Source organism: Lagopus leucura, unplaced genomic scaffold (assembly GCF_019238085.1).
Source record: "Lagopus leucura isolate 7727_CA_CO unplaced genomic scaffold, USGS_WTPT01 Super-Scaffold_100026, whole genome shotgun sequence".
Lineage (NCBI taxonomy): Eukaryota > Metazoa > Chordata > Aves > Galliformes > Phasianidae > Lagopus > Lagopus leucura.
In genome coordinates, this window is record NW_024962277.1 from 1,616,621 (window position 1) to 1,636,349 (window position 19,729).

Consider the following 19,729-nt stretch of genomic DNA (forward strand, 5'->3'; position numbering starts at 1 on the left):
TCAGGCTGCAGGGGATGCCTCGCTCCACTGGCTGCAGCCTGCATAGCACCAGGATGGGCACTGCTCCCTGCCGAGGAGCAAATCAGCTGTGACAAATGCCAGAGCATGTGCACAAAGCACGAAGCAAGACAGACTTTCCAAACGCCTGCAGTGTCCACATGGCCCCTGAGGAATGAGTCTGGAGGTGCCAGATGTGTGCGAGCAACGGGCTGCTTCATGGACACCCTGCTGCAGATGGAGACGGGTGATACATAGGAGATGGGGACACAGAAAGGAGGGAGACAAGACAGACCACAGAAATACATGAGTTTGCCTTTGGGAAGGTCTCACATACCAAGGGATGAGGTCCCCACACCCAAACTGTTCTCACGTGAGGAACAATTCCCACCAAGTTCTCACCGCCAACACAGCAGGCAAGGGGAACGTGGGGAATATGGGTCCTGCTCATCTTTCTGCCATCCAAACCCTTGCCAAGCTGGCCGGTTGCTGGAGAGCATCCGCCTCGTGCCGTGCCTCATTTACCAGCATGATTCCCAATAAAGCGGACAGGTGTGGCCTGACAGAAGGCGTTGGGATGACAAATGAACAAAGAGGTATGGGCCCACCGCGTGCCTCCAACGAGGCGATTAGGGGCAATCTGACAGCAGTGCACACCTGCAGCACTAAGTAGAACAAATGGCAGGGCTGCATGCCTGCACTGGGACAGGGGATGTGTTCCCAGGGCAGTGGTGGGGCTCCACCAGCACCCCAAAGCTCACAGCAAGCCCAAGGCAGCCACAGCTCCTGCTTTACACAGTGAAAAAAACCCTTCCGGGCTCTGGGCACTGCTATTTGCCTGAAGTCAGCACAATTCCAGGATCAGGGCTCACTACAGAGCTGCAACAAGTGATTGTGACTGCTCTTCTTCATGCATCAAGCTCTGCTGGGGGGCTGGCAATAAGCGTCTGTTTGTTTGGTATTTTCAGATGAGCACTAAAAGCATGTTAGATTCCTCCTCCTCCCTGCAAACCTGACAAGGGCCATGTGCTCAGGGAGAAATGAGCCCAGGAAAGAGGTGACTCCGTTCACGGCGCAGCACAGAAAGGTCACAGCTAAACAAGCCGCATGGGAGCAGGAGCTGGTAAGGAGGGCAGAGCAATGCCCACAACCTCACACCCCAAAGTCCCAGCCCCAGCAAACACTACTCTTCCGCTAATTGGTTTCACAGGGTCCTTTTAACCCAACAGGTAAATGGCTTCAGGGGGCATAAGCAACTGTAGCACGGGGAGGGGACAATCAGGGGAACAGACCCAACTTGAGACTCATGGCCAGCAGCCGGCAGGACCCATGCAAGTTTGCAGAGCTGCCTGTCCCCCACCACTGAGCAATGGTGAAGAATTGGGGTAACCTCCCAGCCCAGCTTCACCACCCACGAATACACCTAATCTCCACCTGCTGGGCTGGGAAAAGGCTCCACATCCTTCTCAAACCTCTGCAAGGGGCTCCTCTTTTCCTCCCAACCCATGTCTTACGCTCACAAGCCTGGATGCAGGAAGGGGGGGCTGTGGAAAGCAGCAGCAGCTGCTGGAGGAGCACCACGTCCACAATCTGCAGCGACCGCCTGCTCATGTTGGCCCCAGGGCACAGAGCAGCACCAAGGTCAAGCCCACCTGCTAACAGATCTGCTTATTCTGCATCTGCAATTACTGCCAAACTGCATAATGATGGAGAGCCTGCTGCGAGCCAGACACCTTGCACTGCAGTGTGCACATGGATGCTAGCGAATCATGGCCCGGTTGCCTTCATGGGTGCTCAGTGCCATCCCGAGGCAGGAGCTGTCACAGGGACCCTACTACCACCTTTGCCATCAGCAGCGGCTCAAACCTGCCCCTGCAGGGAAGGCACGCACACGGGACATGGGCACAGGGGCAGTGGGAAAGGCAGGGCTATGGTTTCCAGCTTTCATCAGATATCACATAGAAACCCAAACAGATCAAATACAACGCTAAGACTCCAGTAATTAACACCAGCAATGCCTGCTTGCCCTGCGAGCCGTGGGTAAACAGAACAGATCGCATGGAATTACGCATCAATCCCTCCTAAAGCACCTCTAGCCCAGCCGACAGACATGTTAACATTAATGTGGGCAATCTTGTGAAAGGAAAGTCATAAAAGCTGCCAGAGATGGGAATGATGAACTACCGGCCCATGCAATCAGGGGAAGAGCAGACCAGATCTGCAGCTTTTCTGGGATGCTCAGATGAACAGCAGGAATCTCAGACATGGGACAGAAAGCCAAAAGCACCAGGGCTGCAGAGGGAAGATTTTAGCCTTGGAGAACAAAACAGCGACAAGAAACGCTCAGCTCAAAGCACGGACTATATTTGGTGCCCCCCTCACATCCCAGACCCGCACACCCCCTACCTTGGTGATCTTGGGGTCGGTGCAGCGGCTGTTACCACTGCTGGCGTGCATCCAGCTGCTCTCGTAGGCCAGGCAGTGCTGCCGCAGAGTGCAGCGCTTCTCCGACACGCACCAGCCACATTCGAAGCGTGGGTCGGCCTTCAGGCACAGCCCACAGCTCTCCCGCAGGGCTGAGCACTTGTACAGGTGGGCTGCAACAGCAAGTAGAGAGCGGGGTCAATGCTACCCACAGCCCTGAGATGTCACTGGGCTCCCTGCTCAGAGGAGATGGGGAGGCTGGGGGTCCACAGGGCTGCTTTCCCACCCCAGCCCATAACCTCACTTACCCTGGATGTTCTGGGGGTTGTCGATGACAAAGTTTCCGTTCCAAACCACAGATAAGTTGACCGGCAGATCGCTGATGTCGTTCCCTTCGTAGAAGTACTGCAGGAGGGGATAGGAGGAGGCCATTAGAGATACACATGGAGAGGTGTAGGGCACTGCTATGGGGCTGCCCCCTATCAGCCAAAAAGAGAGGGACGGAGACTGCAAGAAACTGGTCTGGCCACAAAGGGACAGGTCTGATAGTTTGGGCAAAAAAGCAGACACGGCACAGGCAAACCAGTAGGCAAGACTGGCATAAAAATAAACAGCATAAAGGGTTTCTAAAAAGACCAAAAGCCCATTAACCCAAAGGTCTGAAACTGCTGCTGAAGAGACTGAAATAGATAACATCTGAAACAAACACACCCCTCTCTCCACACCAGGAACAGGGGGGTTGAACCCTTCCCCACCCTTCCCAGCCCTGCCAGCCTAGCAGAGGGATGAAGCTGGATCCCTGCTGCTGCACAGAGCTCAGCTCCCAGCTTGCTGCCTCCTCCCACCCAACCTCGCTCTCCCTTGCTTCGAAACCTGAGTTGCAGCCCCGGCAGCCCCATCAATATTCCCCGCACAGCCCCGGCACGCAGGCAGAGAGCTTTAATCGATACGGAGACAGGAAGGCAGTCGGAACCGTCCCTGACAGCTAATGACCTCCTTCGGCAAGAGATTCCCCGCTCCTCTCCGGAGAAAATGACAGGCGTGTCAGGAGAGATTAAATGAATGATTCATGGCTTGCTGGAGTTTGTTAGGAGCTGTGGATGCTTGGGCAGCAGCTTGCCCAAGCTGCAGGCTGGACACGGCCACACCACCTCCAGCACAGCCTCACCCACCTCCGTTCTCTGTATTTCTGGCTTTCCCCGTGTTGGCAAGCAGCCTCCTAGACCTGAGGAGCATCCCTAGGACTGGAGCCATGACCAGCCATGGGGACACGGTGCCCACGGATGTGGCTACAGTAACACACCCAACCCCTCAGCCCCTCTGACCCCACAAGGTACAACCAAGAAGCCATCTCCTGTTTTAGGTTACACATCCTTGCAGGTGTTCAGGGAACATGGAGATGTGGTACTTAGGGACATAGTTAGTGAGCAATATTGGCAGATGGATGGCTGGACTAGATGATCTTAGAGGTCTTTTCCAAACTTAATAATTTTATGATCCACTGCTTTTGGCTAATGGTCCTTCACACAGGGGCCAGGCTGGAAGAGCCCAAAAATGCACTCCTGCATAGCACAGCTGCCACTGATCAGATGTACACAGTGGTTTTAAGGCATGAAACACCCAACTGCAATCTCATCCCTTTCCTAAGTCCATAACCACCTCTCTGCAAGGCAGCCCCATCAGCTCCCAAATAAGCTACAGAATCACAAATATCTCAGCAACACTCCATCTCCAAGCTTAGGAAAATGGAGCCAGAACAGGGCCGTGAGCCCACATCCCTCCACCTTCCTTCATCCTTCACCTACACTCTCAACCAGCCATTCGTCTCAAGCAGGACTGAGGCCAGGAGCCAGACCCACAGCAGCAACGGGACCATCCCCTGCAGCACGGCACAGCACGTGCCAGGGAGTGCCACAGCAGCACTGGAGCAGAGTTTTGCTGTGACGAGCCACGTGGCAGTGTAAGTGAAATTGGCATTTTCAATTTGTACTCTGACATGTCTCATTTGGGGCCCTGGCATCTCGGGAAGGCATCCAGCCTGCAGCTGTCCAAAACACTTATTTGCATCTCTCTGCCCCGGCTGCTTTTGGAAATTAGTTCTTCTGGGAGGTGGGTAGGAGGGTGGAGGAAGAAGAATAGGAGGAGAGGGAGGGAGAGAGTTAACTCTTTGTGCACCAGCCCTGAGACAGAGACAGGTTTGCAAAGAAGGAACACGCACAAGAGATGCCATCCATCTCAGTAAAGACACCACCATGCTGAGCACGCCGCATTTGGAGCGGCACACCTGGAATCTGCCCCAACTCCCCAGCACTCACTCCCTGCAGACCCACATAGGGGTTATTTCAAAAGGATCCATGAAGCTTGAGAAAGTCACACAGGGCACAAAGCTGCCTCCCTGGATCTGGGCTAGGGAGTAAAAGAGTGGTGAGCAGCCAAGGCTAGGGTCACATGCTGATGGCACAACCAAAACTGCTCTCCTGCTCTCACTCCCCTGTGCCTCTTCACAGCCATAAGCATGTTATCCCTCTTATGCACTGGAATGCTTGCATTCACACTTGGCAAAAGGTCATTCCAGAGCTCCAGCACCCTCCCGGCATTCCGGGTACCCTTTGCTGTACAAAATAAGTTCTGTGCACTGTCCCATTGGCTCTTCCTTGCCTCCAGCTAACACATTTCCAAATATCCATTAAGCACTTAACTGTTATTAACTTCCTGGGTAAGCAATGGCTGCGGCTATCAGCAATCAGCAATGAGCTGCGTGCAGGAGGACAGGGCTGGTGGCACCTGGCAGCCTCACAGCCACACTGTGTTCTGCTCCATAGACATGCTGCCAGCCCCAAGTTGAGTTACTTTGCTTTGCAAGCAATAAACAGGCACTGCCCAGACAGCAAACAGTGGATGTTGAAAGGGAGAAGCATGATCACGTGCTACAGTGCCTGAAGAAGGGACAGGAGAATACATGTCATGGAGTGAGTCAGTGATGGGATAGAGCTCCTTGGCTCCTCAGCTTGCCCAGATCAGTGCTCTGGTGCCTCTCTGCAGGAGCCCAAAAGACGAGCCTGGATGCAGCTCTTCCCAGCAAGGTCTCCTGCTGCAGGGAAGTGACTCAGGCCAGAGGACTCCTCACCAAGCCTTTCTGCGGAGTATCCCAGGCAAACTCCCAAGAAACAGCCAACAACCCTATGCAGCTCTGCCTCCCAGGCCCACTCCAGGCAGGGGCTGCCCACTTCTCTACCCCTGCAGCTCCCACGTTCGCTCCTGGGTAGCCCTCTGCCCACCCCTGAGCCAGCAGGGATCCCCAAGAAAGGCACTGCAGGGGTCACTCCCCTGCCCACCCTGAGCAAACCCACATATCCCAACCTCCCTCTGCCCAACAGGACCCTCCCCTCCCTTTCTCCAGCACCATCCCCCTGGGCTGTGTTTCTGGAGGAGCCGCTCAGCTGCAGCTGTGTCCTATTTTTCTGTAGTTGATGACCTCAACTTCTTCCCCTCACTACGGGGACGGCAGTAATGTACATCGTGTCTCGCCAGGGCTCAACTGCAATTCATCATTATTTTATCTGCTGGAATTTAATTGGATCCTATCAAACTCTCCTGATACTCCCTTTTCACTTTAAACACTGCTGCAGGAAAGATAAATGCAGGCAGCGCTAGGACAGAGCGCACGGCTTTGTTGGCGAACGGTTCTGGGGTTGTGGGCTCTGGTCCCGTTTCCCTCTCCACGGCTGCTTAATTAGAGATACACACACTGGAGGTGCACAGTGCTCGAGCAGAGCATGTGTGCATGATTTATGTTCCTCTATAAATACACCCTAGGCTTGGTAAAACACTGTCAGCCACACAACAGCACAACTTGACGGCAACGCTTGCCCTCTGATTCTCGATCTCCTTTTGTTCCTTTCACATCCATCTTCCGCTTCCCTCCCCCCCCCCCCCACTGCACACCTGGATTCGCCCTGCCTAGAATTCAGCAAGAAGAACCAGAGACGTTGGGAATAAAGCAACATCTAACAACACCTAGAAAGCATCAATCTGCCAGGTCTCGCCTGCCTTGCTCACATCCACCCCATGGCATCCACAGGGCTGTGTAGTGCCGGGTACCATGAACACGTTCCTCCCATTGGTGATGGGGGGCAAGATGCTTCGTAGGGCTATGGCACTTCATCACAGGGACAGGAGAAATCTGTGCAGCCCACGCAGTGCTGAGGCAAAGGTCCCGACCCCCATCTGCACACAGGGGTGACAGCAAGGTGACAGAGGGGGCCGCAGCTGACACGTGGGCAACACATGCTGGGGGGATTGCGAGGAAGGAGCCGAAAGGGAGACCCGGAGTTGACACAGCTGCTCACGGCCACGTGGGGCTTTTGTTAAAGGCTAAGGGAAATAATTGAGGCGTGAGGCTTAATTTAAAGTGCTGAGACAACAAACTCATTTGCTTGTGGAAAGGAGATGAGGGTTCTTCCTATTTTTATATTTAAAGGGAACAAGCAGCTCTTGGGCTATTTTCTCGGGAAAGAATGGGCAGAGGTAGAGGCTGGAATGTGAAATTTAGCAGCACAAAGCGAGGGACACAGATGACCATCTACTCATCCTTCACTGCAAGGAAGTAAACTCAGAGTCTGCCTCCAGAATCATAGAATCATTACAGTTGGAAAAGACCTCTAAGACCATTCAGTCCAACCGTCCACCTACGACATCAGTCGCCCACTAAGCCACGTCCATATACCACCCAATTAACAAAAAACTACTGCACTGGGAAAGAATTTATTGTCTTAAGTCACATTTTTCTTTTTTTCTCTTTACAATGCCTGCAGAAAACCCTCAGGGTTGTCTTCCTTTTGAAGAGGAGAAGGGACTGCAGTGAGGAGGCACTCAAGGGGTTTCTCTGCTCACTTTTTGACCTGGGATGTATGGGGAACACCGAGCCTGCTCTCCCTAGAGCCTGCTGCAGATCTATTGGGTGTCTCCCATGATGTTTATAGTCAGCACTCAAACCTTAATGAATGGGCTGTTGAATATTTAACAAAGATGTCCTTTCTTCCAAGTGCCAAAAAGTCATTGGAGTTTGACAAGCACTAAAACTAAACAAAAGACAAAGACTTTTAAGTGGACTTGACTTATTATCCTTCCCATTCATCTGCAATTCAGGAAAACATCCCTAATTCAGCAAAGTAATTAACCTCTTGTTTAGATCCCATTGAACTCGAGGAAACAAAGTCCTCTGAAAGCCTTCCTGAATGGAGGGCATCAATTCCTCCCCTCCGCGCTGGGAGGATTTTCACACTCCTCCAGTTCTCCAATCCCCAGTGCCCCCTGCACCAGGAAAGACCCAAATCCAACCCAAGGAATGGATCCAAGGGACATGAGCCCGCAGAGCCCCCCAGTCTGGTGGCAACAGAGCCCCGGGTCAGCGCTGGGTGACTGCATGCAAAGTGACGTGCCATCAGCGAGCCAGATGGACTGCAAAAAAGACAGGGAGGAAGACGAGCTTCAGAGAAGTGTGAATTGGAATCACGCACACCATAAAGCAGCCTGGCTAAATGCCCTCACACGTTAAAGCAGGCAAGCAGACCCTGAAAGGAAGAAAGACAGCTTCTTTCAAGCCAGAACTTTTTCCCTCCTTCTGTGAAGCTGCCCTGTGCCTGCAAACAAAGCCTCCTGCCTCACACTCCAGTGCTGCAGAGCCCCATCTCAAGCCCATGCAGCCTGCAATACTGCTGGCTTGTTTTCCAGCCATTTCCTTCTAATTTGGGGCAATTTTGGGTTCAAACATCCAGCCCAGGGAGAAGGCCACCTGAGCCTCGCAGTCACCAGCACTGAGCTGTACCCAGTCTCTGACGACAGCTGAAATGGTGTCTGGGAAAAGCTCTGCGTGGCAAAGGATCATCATCAACCCAGACCCACTAGTATCATTTTCACCTGCAGCTCAGGACAGTGAGCGTTTCTGCTCCTATCAAACTGTGTGAGGCACAACAGGAGCTCCGGTAGCACAGCAGCCCCAGCATTACTGCACAGGGTAAGCAGCAGTGGGCTCAGGATGCTCCTTGTGCCCTAACACTGCATCCCATGGAGGCTCCTCCAACGGCTTCTAAATGTCACTGCGCCACCGAAGGATGAGGGAGCAGGGACTGGTGCTGGTGTTAGGTTGCAAATGAGCTTTCACAGCACGAGCGATGGAAAACAAATTTTGAAAGGATTAAATCAGAGGGATAAGGGAGGGGTTGGCTCCATGCAGATGAAGTAATGTTCGTGCAGAGCCCAGTGGGGCAGTTATGCAGCTGAGCAGTGCCATCTCCCCAAAGGGAACAGCTATTTAATACCCTAGCTCTGTCTGCTCAGGGGCTTGATGCTCCACACGTGGGATGGCCACACAGCAGGGGCATGCTCTCACGGCTGCAAAACCTCATCTCGCTTAGGGACAGAACAAGTGGGAGGAATAAACATAGAGCGGGACATGAAGAAGGTGTTGGCTGGATTCTGAGGTCAGGGAGGCTTAGGGGAGGGGAGCGTGGCTCTGACACAACCAGGCCAGCTGGCCCTGGCCCAGGCAACTTTCCTCAGCTTTCAAAAGTGAGTTTCCTTGGAAGTGCTCTCAAATCCTGGTGAGTCTCCTGGGGCAGCAGAAGTATTGATCCCATCCGGAACAACCCCACACAGCATCCTCCCTTTGCACCTGGATGCAGGGCAGCAGAGAGCACAGGCTGGGAACTCCCCCACATCATAAAGTCTCCATCACCTGCCCCAGGGAAAGCACACCTGGCCATGTAGCAGACAAGAACAAACAGCCTGCAAATGAAGCATGCACTGGGCAGAGAAATGTTGCATGATCTCACACCACGGAGCACTCACCGAGGTGTTCTGACACTGGATGCTGGTGCTGTTGAAGCGCAGAGCTGTGACACGGGTGGTGCTGCCAGGGATGTGAAAGATGCACTCATAGTTGCGCTGGCCTGACTGTGGCTGTGGTAGATTCTTGGCTGTCAGGGTGATGGGCTTCACCACTCCCACTGGGATGTAGATCTGGGTGGAGGGCAGGATCTGTGGGCAGTCCTGCAAGGAGAGCAAGGGCAGCAATGAAGCAGGGCAGAGCACTGCAAGGAAACCAGGCCTGGTCACCCTGAGCACACCACATCATCACCTCATGAATTCAAAGCCCTGAAAACCAGAAGTGAACATTGGGGCAGGGGACACTGGAACAAGCTGCCCAGAGAGGTTGTGGAGTTTCCTTCTTTGGAGATATTCAAGACCCGCCTGGACACCTACTTGTGCAACCTGGTGTAGGGAACCTGCTTTGGCAGAGGGGTTGGACTCATTGATCTCTGGAGGTTCCTTCCAACCTCTGTGATTCTGTCATTCTGTGAACCAAGTGTTTTCCACGTTACAGGTTAATCCTGGCTGTGGGAGGTGAGGAGGGGATCAGCTATAGCACCTGGGACTGAGACAGCAACATATCAGCTTGCTGTTTGGGCACATCAACAAGATGGGCTCTTCTGCCGTCAATGAGGTCAGTAGGCTTCAGAGTTAATGCTCTCTGGGCTGTGCCCTGTCAGGTTGCACTCTCCAGCTTCACATGGCCTCCAATCCCCTTTGTCCATGAACAGACAGAAAAGACTTTTACCCCTTTTGTCCCTCTGCAACATGACTCTGTGGTGCCGTACTGAATTCTGCTATTTCTGTGGCCAACTCAAAGCAGCTTAATCAGGGCAGCCTGATGGCCGGTGCCTAAAACCAGCGGCTCCAGAGGGGCACCAGTGAGTCCAAGCTGTGAGGAAGGCTCTCCCTGACAGCCCCCCACTCCCTGGGGATCTCCATGCAGCTTTTAATAGCTGCTGGCGCCCAGCTGCTCCGGGGGAGCTGTGTGCACAGAGCACAGGGGAGCAGGAGGGAGCAAAAATAAATGAGCTCAGGCATCAAAACAGCTCGGCATCCCCAACGGATGCCACTTGGGCAATAGCAGCCTGATGCAATCCCACGCCGGCTTTGCAGAGCCTGCCGGGGGTCTCGGCTCCTGGAAGCACTGGCCCAAAATAACAGTGAGGGGGAATTCCGTGTGTTGAAAGGACTCATTTAAAACCAGAAACTGCTGCTGCAGGGCAGCTCCAGCCCCAGCCGCTGGCACCGTACTGGGCCAGACCCCATACAGCTCCAGGCTTTATCCCACAGGCTGCGATCAGCCTGACTTCGAAATGCTGTGGAGAGATTTTAAAAATCATTTAATTTAGCAAATATTAACAGAAAACTCCAACTTATCTCGCTTTTCCAATTTCCCACTCTTTTCAAGCCTGTACTCCCCAAAAGCACAGTTTTTAAGGGAAGAACCTATCTGCTCCCAGAACATGCAGAAACAGAGGAAAGCAGGGCCAGGCTGGGGATCCTCAGCACAGTGACGGTTGCTCTCAGTGCTGCCACTTTCTCATTTTACCATTATCACTGATGGCTCTCGGTCCAGCCTGGGCAGCAAACAGTTTATCCACCCAACTGGGCTCACCATGGATGTTTACAAGACCCTAGGCTCCCTGCAAACCCAAGGTAGCAGGCACAGACATCCCTCTCCCCATGTACGCATAAACATGGGGCCGATTTGCTGACTCGTGGTTTGAGTCGGAGCCGAGTCCCCCCGCGACATCACATGCTCTGCATCTGCTGCCAGCACTGTCTCATCCAGCAAAAATTTCAGCTGGCTCCCAAACAGGAAGCACCTGGTGCTGGTGGGTGCTGGGGCAGTGCTGCCTGGCTCCCGGGGTGGCAGGAGGGGTGGGGGCATTTGGACAACTCACTTCCCCTACAAGTCATCCAAACAGCTGACGGAACTCTGCCTATCACTTAAGCCCTTGGAAAAGCTTTGTCCAGTCCCCATGGCTTGCTTTCCTGCAGAAAACAGACTCTCTTCTCAAACGATGTACAAACTTATGGGATGAAGAGCAAAGCAAGATGCCCTCTCCCACCATTCCCAAACACTACACAACTCAGTTTCTCCTATTAAAGCTGTTTTACTAGCAGGATGAGAACATCACAAAGATGCCTACGTTTGCTTAGAGAGCTGAGAGGCAGAGTCATGCTACAAACACTGCAGTTTGGGCTTCTCTGGCAACTCCCAGCTCCAGCTGCACAGCTGTATCACCAGATACAGGGATGAAGGCAGGATGGGGCTGGCTTCAACCTGCCCAAGTCCCTAGTGACAACAGCTGGGGCAGCTATAGGGCAGGACATGCTCTACCTATCTTGGGTGCCACCTTCCTTAGTCACCTAAGGTCTGAATGAGTTATTCACCAACACTGCTTCTGCTCCAGCTGCCACAGTACCCAGAGGGTCAGACTTCTTCCCAACCAAGTCAAAGCATCATTTCCTTGGAGGCTTTCAGGGTCCCTCAAGAAGTCTTCCAGGTCTCAGCCATTTCCACCAGTCAAGGGAATGAGGAACAAGCACAAGTAGGACGTGGTCAGACTCAACAAACACACTTGGTCCCCACATGCTGCAAGGCTTTCACCCTACACGGTAGCTGTGCATTGGAAGACACCAGGGAATGTCTCAGAGAACAGTGTTTTGGGAAGGGAGCATTCCTTTTCCATTTCTGCTCACACCCCCAGCCACCACTGTGCTCTGCAAGTGGGGACAAGTGGAGAGCAGCCAGTGCTGCATTATTCTCCTTCCCTTCCCACTGCTTCACCCCCAGAGAAAGCCACAGAGAATGAGGATCTCCGGGAATGCGAAGTAATCAAAGGCTCCAGAGCTGAGGACTCAAAGCCACAGAAGCCAGGGACATCCCTCCTGCTGCTACCATTTCCAGGCACATGGACATGCAGAGTGGCTCCTACCTGCACCCAGCTCCTCCCTGCCACATCCCACAACAGAGCCCAAGCACCCCACGCTTTCAGTGTAACATCCCAAGGCAATGCACTGGTTTGCCTTTTCCTGCACAACACCCAGAAAGAAATGAATGACACCACTGTAGTACAGGCGCCAGTGGGAAGCAGCAGATGCTCAGTTAAGCCCTGGTGTGGGCAGACTTCTGCGCCTCTTCTGACCAGTACCTACCACACTCCTGCCAAATGAACTGCAGACAGACAAGATCTTACCTAAAATAACCGAGAGTCACACATCCTCCCACAGAGAGCATCGGGCTGAACAGCTGCTCTTAATTTGTCCAGCATTGCCACGGTCTGGCACCAGGTCGCCCCTACCCAAGGAAAAGGGCAGATTTCTGATCCCAGCACCAACACACAGCCCACAGCTGTGGCCAATCTGAGGGTGCTCTGCCAGGAACTGCTGAGGCCACACCAAAGTGCAAACAAGCAGAGCCAGGCTTTCCAAACCTCAAGGCAGGCTCTGCTCCAGAGCCTGGGGTGACCAAGAGGTCTGCGGGGGCACAGCCTGCCTACGTCCGGAAGTGGCACAACTGCTGTCCCCTGGGAAAGGTGCATGCGTCCCAAAGACAACATGAGGGGGATATTACTGGTTTGCCTGGAAGGGGATGGGGGAAGAGTCCCAGAAGCTGCCCACCACCACACACACCAGAGCTGCTGGGAACAGCCAGCGCTGAGCATCCTGTTTGCAGAAGCACAGAGCTGGCTGGGAAGGCGACCTCAAGGACAGGCTGAACCCTCGCCAGATTTCTTCAGGGCACAAGCTGGGAGATAACAGCTTTTTCTAATCTTCTCATATTACATAATTCCCCTTTGTGTGGGTCGCTGAGCTGGGCTGGTTATGGCCTATGCGTGATGCATTTTGTGTGGCACACGCTTGAGCATCAACAAGCAAGATGCAGCCTCCTTGTGCTCGAACCATAGCGGCAGAGAAGGTGCCAAAACGTGGAATTTGGTCATTTGTGATGGAAGGGCCAGCAGAAAGCCATCGCTGTTCTCTCATTTAGGGAATTCCAAGGGGACAAGCATGCAAAGTACTGTTGGTGGGGCCACAGCACATCCCATGCAACGACACCCTGGTTGGGTGATGAGCAGCATCTCATTTCCTGTTGCTGTGCTGAAATAGCAAGTGCCAACCCCACCTACCCACACGCGAGAGCAATGCTTGGGCTTTTCCAGCTCTCCAGATGCACTTGGCTGTGAGCAGGCTTTGCTCAGCTCCATGCTCACAGTAATGATGCCGATGAGATCCAGCACAGCCCCATACAGATGTGCCTCCAAACTCTGGCTGGCCATCCACACCCTTCAGTCCCGAACACCACAGAGGTGCACAACTTGGAGACCCCAAGTAGAGATCCAAGCACATCTGCTTGCAGGCTACAAACCCTAAATGTCCCCTGAAGATCCAGCAGCTCCTCATGGAGAAGCAGTAAAACCAGGAGCCCTGGCTTTCCACAGTGAACAGGGAAGAATCATACTACAAAAGAATGGCTTAGATGGAAGGGAGCTTTAAGATCATCTCATTCCAACCCCTCTGCTGTGAGCTGGCTGCCAGGGGCCCCATCTAACCTGGCCTTGAACATCTTCAGGAGTGGAGCACCCACAACTGTGGGCAGTGCCTCACCTCCCTGAGTACAGAATTTCTTCCTAACCTCTGACGTAAAACTCCTCTCATTTAGTTTATAGCCATTCCTCCTTGTAATATCACTATCAGACTGTGGAACAATTTGGTTCCCCTCCTGCCTATTCCTTCAACTGCTGGAAGGAAGACGTGTAAAGGTGCTGCTTCATCCATCCTGTCCCCAGTACAAGAGCCATCACGCTGCTGGTGGAGCGGCTCTGGCTAAGTAATGGCCCAACCCCCACTGGAAGGCTCGAGCTTCTCAAGTGATGGAAGAGGGAGGCAGGAAGAAGGGAAAAAATTGATTGTTCCCTGCTGGGAGTTTGACCTGCACCAGTGAGGAGCTTGGAGCAGCCAGGAAAGCAGGAGGGAGACAGACAAAGCAAGAGGGAAGTGAGTAATAAGGCTAAGGGCACCACAGCTACAGACAGCTCCATCTAACTCTATGCATGCCCCAAGCCCAGTACTGAGGCACAGGGACAGAGAGAGGATGACAACCTGAACCAAAGGGGACCCAACAGCTTGAGTATGGAGGGAGACCACACAAGGTACAAATTACAAGAGACAGATCACCACAGCTACCTTCCAGGCACAGGATTCTCCCTTCACAACTCAAACTGCGATGTGGGCAGGGTGCAGAAGCACGGCTCTCCTGCAGATGCCCTGTGAGTGATGGATTTCCCTAGCTGGTGGCATGGATCCCACAGGATAAGGCCCCACAAAACATGCTTCTTAGTAAAGTATTACAGATGAAGAACGTGTGAGGTGCAGCGAAATGGTTTGTTTTATGGCTTTAAGCCTTCCTCTCTCTGAAAACAAGTTGTTCTGCAGTGACAGTTCAAGCTTGCTCCCTTCAAAAACATCAAAGGAAATGCTTAAGAGTCTCTGCCTTTGTTTCTGTCTTGGTTCAGCCTACAGTGCTTCCTGACTTAGCCCGGATTCCCAAGCAGCCCCTGCACCGGCACTGCTCAGCTCACACAGCCCTTCCCCCACACTCCCTCCTTGCTTCCCAGACAAGCCCAGCACTCCAGACACAGCTTGCACACGGTTTCAAAGGCTTTTCATCTGGTAAACCCTTCCCTGCAGGCCAGGGAGAGCAGAGCAGAGCTGGCTCACACTGCCTTACCTCAGAGAGCTTGACCCGTCCCTCCAGGAAGGAGCAGTCGGCGGCGTTGTGGGTGCAGATGTGGCGGTACTTGCACCAGTGGCAGGGGAAGGAGCCATTCACACAGGACAGGCAGCTGCAGAGAGAGCAGAGAAAGCAGCATTAGGTAAATACAACAAAGGGCATCTGCATCTGCCTGGGGGCTAAGCAGCAGCAATAAGCTTCTCTCCCCCTCCCCATCTTATAGAATCATAGACCGGCTTTGGTTGGAAGTGACTTCAAAGACCGTGTAGTTCCACCCCCCTGCCATGGGCAGGGCTGCTGACCATTAGATCAGACACCAGCTCAGGTTACCTCCAACCTGGTCTCAAAACATCCCCAGGGATGGGGTACCCACAACCATTCTGGGCAGCGGTGTCAGTGCCTGAATGCACACTTTGCACACCATGTAGGGCCGCGGCTCCTTGCCTGGGGGTTTCACACCCCACTGCATGTACAGCGATACCTTCCTAAATCCACACGCACACACTAAGGAAATATTTAATTAAGCTGCTTGCAAAGGGGGCTGGAAGTCATTTCCATGTTTCGCTCACATTTTCACTTCCAAATGAACAGCCCTTTTAGCTTTACCCACAAATATGCTAATTGAGATGCTCCTTATGCAAATATATGCGATTTTTATTTCAGCTGCAGAGATTCGACTTAAAAGCACAGCCGTGGCCTCCCAGCTCTGGCTGCTTTGATGGATGGGGGTGCACAGGGTGGGAGCACACATAAAGCACAGGGATCGCTCCTGCCCTCACCCCCCATGGCTGGTGGGCAGGGAAATGCAGGAGTGGAGGCAGTGAGGGAGGGAACGCAGGGGTTAACCCTGGTGGAAGCACAGCAGGCACTGAGAGGCTATTCAGAAGAGGAGGAGGTACAGGCAGCAGGGGGGTTTCTAGCCATAGGGTCTGTTCTGTGTGAGGCACCCCACAGATCCTAGGTAAAAAGCCTGGCCCAGCCCTGTTCTGCCAGGGCAAGGGCACATCACGTGCCAGCCAGAGCTCTCCTCTGCCATTTGACCTTAGTGCACACCACCTGCTGCCCTGCCCCCCTCACTTGTTAATGGACATGGATGCTCCTACAGCCATGGCATCCTGTGAAGACATACCACACAGAACCTCCTCTTCCAAGCTCACTCCTGATACCCAGCTCTGCCTTTAAAGCCCACATCCTTGCAGACAATTCTCACACCCTACCTCATCTTTCCATTCACCTAAGGACATCAAGAGCCACTGTCAGCAAGTTCACCTCATACACCTCACCACACAGCATCTTTGCTGTATGTACAGCCTGCACAGAGCACAACCCATCAGCCAAAGCTTCTGCAAAGCACTTGGTACCAGGAGCATGGCTAAACCCCAATTCCAGCCCACCCTGGTCCAGTAGGAGATGTCCATGCCCACTGCTTGGGGCTGGAACTGGATGATGTTCAAGGTCCCTTCCACCCCAAACCATTCATTCTTTGATCCTGTTCTACTCTGTCACCCTGGGCACCTCGCTATGATTCCCAACTCTCTGCTAACCCTAACCCAGCAGTCCTACAAGGAGCTGAGCAGCAACTGAAGCCCAAGACCTCTTCTAAGCAAGGTGAGCAACTTGCTGGTATGAGGCTGGGTGTGCTGCTGTGGGACAGGCACGGCTCCATGCCCATGGCTGCCCAAGGTCGCGCTGCACGGAGGGGCCCGGGTTGCATCCCCAGCACGTCCATTTGTCACTGCTGTCTGTTTCCCACACAGGAGCAGGTTGCTTGGCAGCACGATGCCATCTGTGCTGTCTCTCTCCTTCCCACGGTCAGGCACTTTTCCCTCATCACTTTTTGCCTAAGAGGCTTTCATCACTCCTGATAATTAGAGGGAGTTTCTCCTGCATGCGAAGCCCCCCTTCCTCGAAGCAAGACAGAACGCTGATGCTGAGGATGCAGCACAGACACCGAGCCTCAGCTCACTCCCCAATGCTCCTCTGAGCCCACGCAGGGGCCAGGCAGAACTGAAGGCAGAGAAGAGGGCAGGAAAGCAGGTCATGGCCTCGGCTGTGCTGACGCTCTCGTGCAGCCTCTCCAGGAATTCCAGATCACTCTGCAGATTCCCCATCCCAGGACAAGCCTGGGCTTGCTGCCTGCTTGCAAAAATCCTTCCCCACAAAGAGCAGCAGAGGGACAGCACATCTTTGGACATCACGTTTCTGCCCTTCCCTTTGTGCCAGCCAAAGGACACAGGCGCAAACGTGACCTAACAAATGTGATCCGAAGCAGAGGACAGTGCCATCCTACACCCAGATCAGTGACTGCCTCGCAGTTCATGAGTGGTAAAGCACAAAAATACACTTCCTTAACTGCTCGCAGCCATCTGGCCGTGCCTTTGAGAAGCATCTGTAAGCATCTGGAAATGCAGCTCTGGGTTGCAGAGCAGAAGCTGTGTAGCAGGCAGCTCCCAGCCGGCCCACAGGAGGAGCTGGGGCTGCTCAGCACAATCAGACCATTCCTGGAGCTCTTATGCACCCTCACAATGTTCATCAACACAGGGGTCACAGCTGCAGCAGTGCATAGCCACGAGGTCAGTGCCATCAGCATAAGCACATAGAACGCAAGCACCGCACAGGCACCAGTTCCCAGTCTGCCTGGCTCCCTTCTTGGTATCACAGCCCCTGGTTTCCAGAAAGGAAATCCAGACAGCAAACATGGATGCAGAAGGAACACATACCTGTTGGTTGTCCCTGGAAACAGCTGGTTTCTGCAGGCAGAGGGCTGGGCAAGGAGTGCCCTCTGGCCCCCATTCCACATCCCAAGGAATTCCCCTCTCTGTGAGCATCGCAGAGGGATTTCCCCCTCACCATAGAGCCCGACATCACATCTTTATCTTTAAAGGGAACTCATTTCCCAGGGAATGCTTTGAAGTGGAAGAGTAATGCTTAGAAAGATGACCTCAGCATCTGCACACAGCTCTCTGGACACAGGCAGATTCATCAGACTATCAAAGCACCCAAAGGTCTTCAAACGTGTTTGCCTGATCAGTGCCCCATTGGAGGCTCCCAAGGGAACACACCCATGAGGTGAGTCTATGAGAGCAACGCATGGCATTTGGGCCCAGCTCTGCTTCATGCCCTTAGCAAACAGACCCTTGCTAACAAAGTCAGGAGCTCCCAACCTTGCCCAGCCAATACCCCTGAACCACACATACAGGATCACAAAATCATGAGTTGGAAGGGACCTTTAAAGGTCATACAGTGAAACTCCCTTCCCAGCATCCTTGCCTTTCTACAGGCTGCAGCATGAGCCAGGCACAAGGCTCATCCTCTCCACTCTCACGGGGAAGTGATTTGTTTTCACCACAAACAAACCCTGATCATTTTTCAATCACAGCAAGCTCTGCCTACCTACTCACCCTTCTAATCCTGCAAAGCTGGAAGCAAGGCTCTGCTGCAAGGTGTCTTTGAAAAGTGGTGCGAATTTACTGGAGCAGCTCTGGTGCAGCTGTGCCTTCCAGCCCAGGGCTGCTTCACAGCACATGAATCCCCTACACACCCTTTTCCATGTTCCTACCCTATTTACAGTCACAGCAGACCCTGCTAAAGAGCCTGTCCCCTTCTTTCTTACAGCCCCCATCTAGATACTGAAAGGCCGTCCTCAGGTCTCCCTAGAGCCTTCTCTCTTCCAGGCTGCACAGCCCCAGTTCTCTCAGCCTGTCCTTGTAGGCAGGTGTTCCATCCCATGGAGCATTTTTGTGGCTCTCCCCTGGATGCACACCAGCAGGCCCATGTCTCTCCTGTACTGAGGATTCCACATCTGGATGCAGCACTCCAGTGAGACCTGGATGAGCACACTGTGAGACCTCCAGGTGAGGTCTCACAGCACAGAGCAGAGGAGCAGGATCACTTCCCTGACCTTCCGGCCACCCTGCTTTGGAACGCAGCCCAGAACACAGTTGGCTTTCTGGGCTGTGAGGGCACAGTGCTGGCTCATGACCAGCTGTCACCCACCAGTATCTCTAGGTCCTTTTTGGCAGGGCTGTGTTCCTTCCTTACATCCTGCAGTTTGTTCTGACAGCAGCAGAAGCCACAACCCAGGTGCAACACCTTGCACTTGGTTTTGTTGAACCTCACGAGGTTCCCCTGCTCCTGTTGCTCAGCCTAAGTCTCTCTGAACGGCATCCCACCCCTTGGGCACATCAACCAGACACATAGCAAACTTGCTGAGGGTGCACTCAATCCTTCGGTATCACTGACACTCGTCCCAGTACTGACCCCTGAGGGATACCACTTGTCACAGATCTGCATGCAGTCACTGACCACCACTCTCTGGGTACGAGCATACCACCAGTTCCTCATCCACTGAGCAGTCCACCCATCAAATCCAATTTGGAGAGAAGAATGTTATAGGCGGACCGTGTCACAAAAGCCTTACTGAAGTTTGGATAGATGACATCGACAGCTCTTCCTTTGTCCACTGGTACAGTTACACCATCACAGAAGGCCACCAGATTGGTCAGGCAGGATCTGCCCTTGGAGAAGCCATGCTGGTTTTCCCATAACACCTCCTTCTCTTCCATGTGCCTCAGCATAGCTTCCAGGAGGATCTGCTGTTGGATCTTCCCCAGCACAGAGGTGAGGCTGGCAGGCTGGTAGTTTCCTGGGTTGTTTCTACCCTTCTGACAATGGGTACAACACTGCCTTTTTTCC

The 19,729-nt window shown here is 53.3% G+C and overlaps 1 protein-coding gene across 4 annotated transcripts in view; it reads right to left on the bottom strand.

The window, feature by feature from the left end:
* Positions 1–19,729, bottom strand: part of PLXNA1 (plexin A1) — a 94,941-nt gene that overhangs the window by 28,475 nt on the left and 46,737 nt on the right. For all 4 annotated transcript variants that reach the window (XR_006180704.1, XM_042880523.1, XM_042880521.1 and 1 more), the window contains exons 9-12: positions 15,032–15,146; positions 9,271–9,471; positions 2,730–2,826; positions 2,404–2,594 (exon numbers count right to left, since the gene is read on the bottom strand). Coding sequence is in view for 3 of the 4 variants with exons in the window: in XM_042880523.1 (XP_042736457.1) it covers positions 2,404–2,594; positions 2,730–2,826; positions 9,271–9,471; positions 15,032–15,146 (604 nt within the window). In the remaining variant the exon portion in view is untranslated. The remainder of the gene's footprint in view (positions 1–2,403; positions 2,595–2,729; positions 2,827–9,270; positions 9,472–15,031; positions 15,147–19,729) is intronic.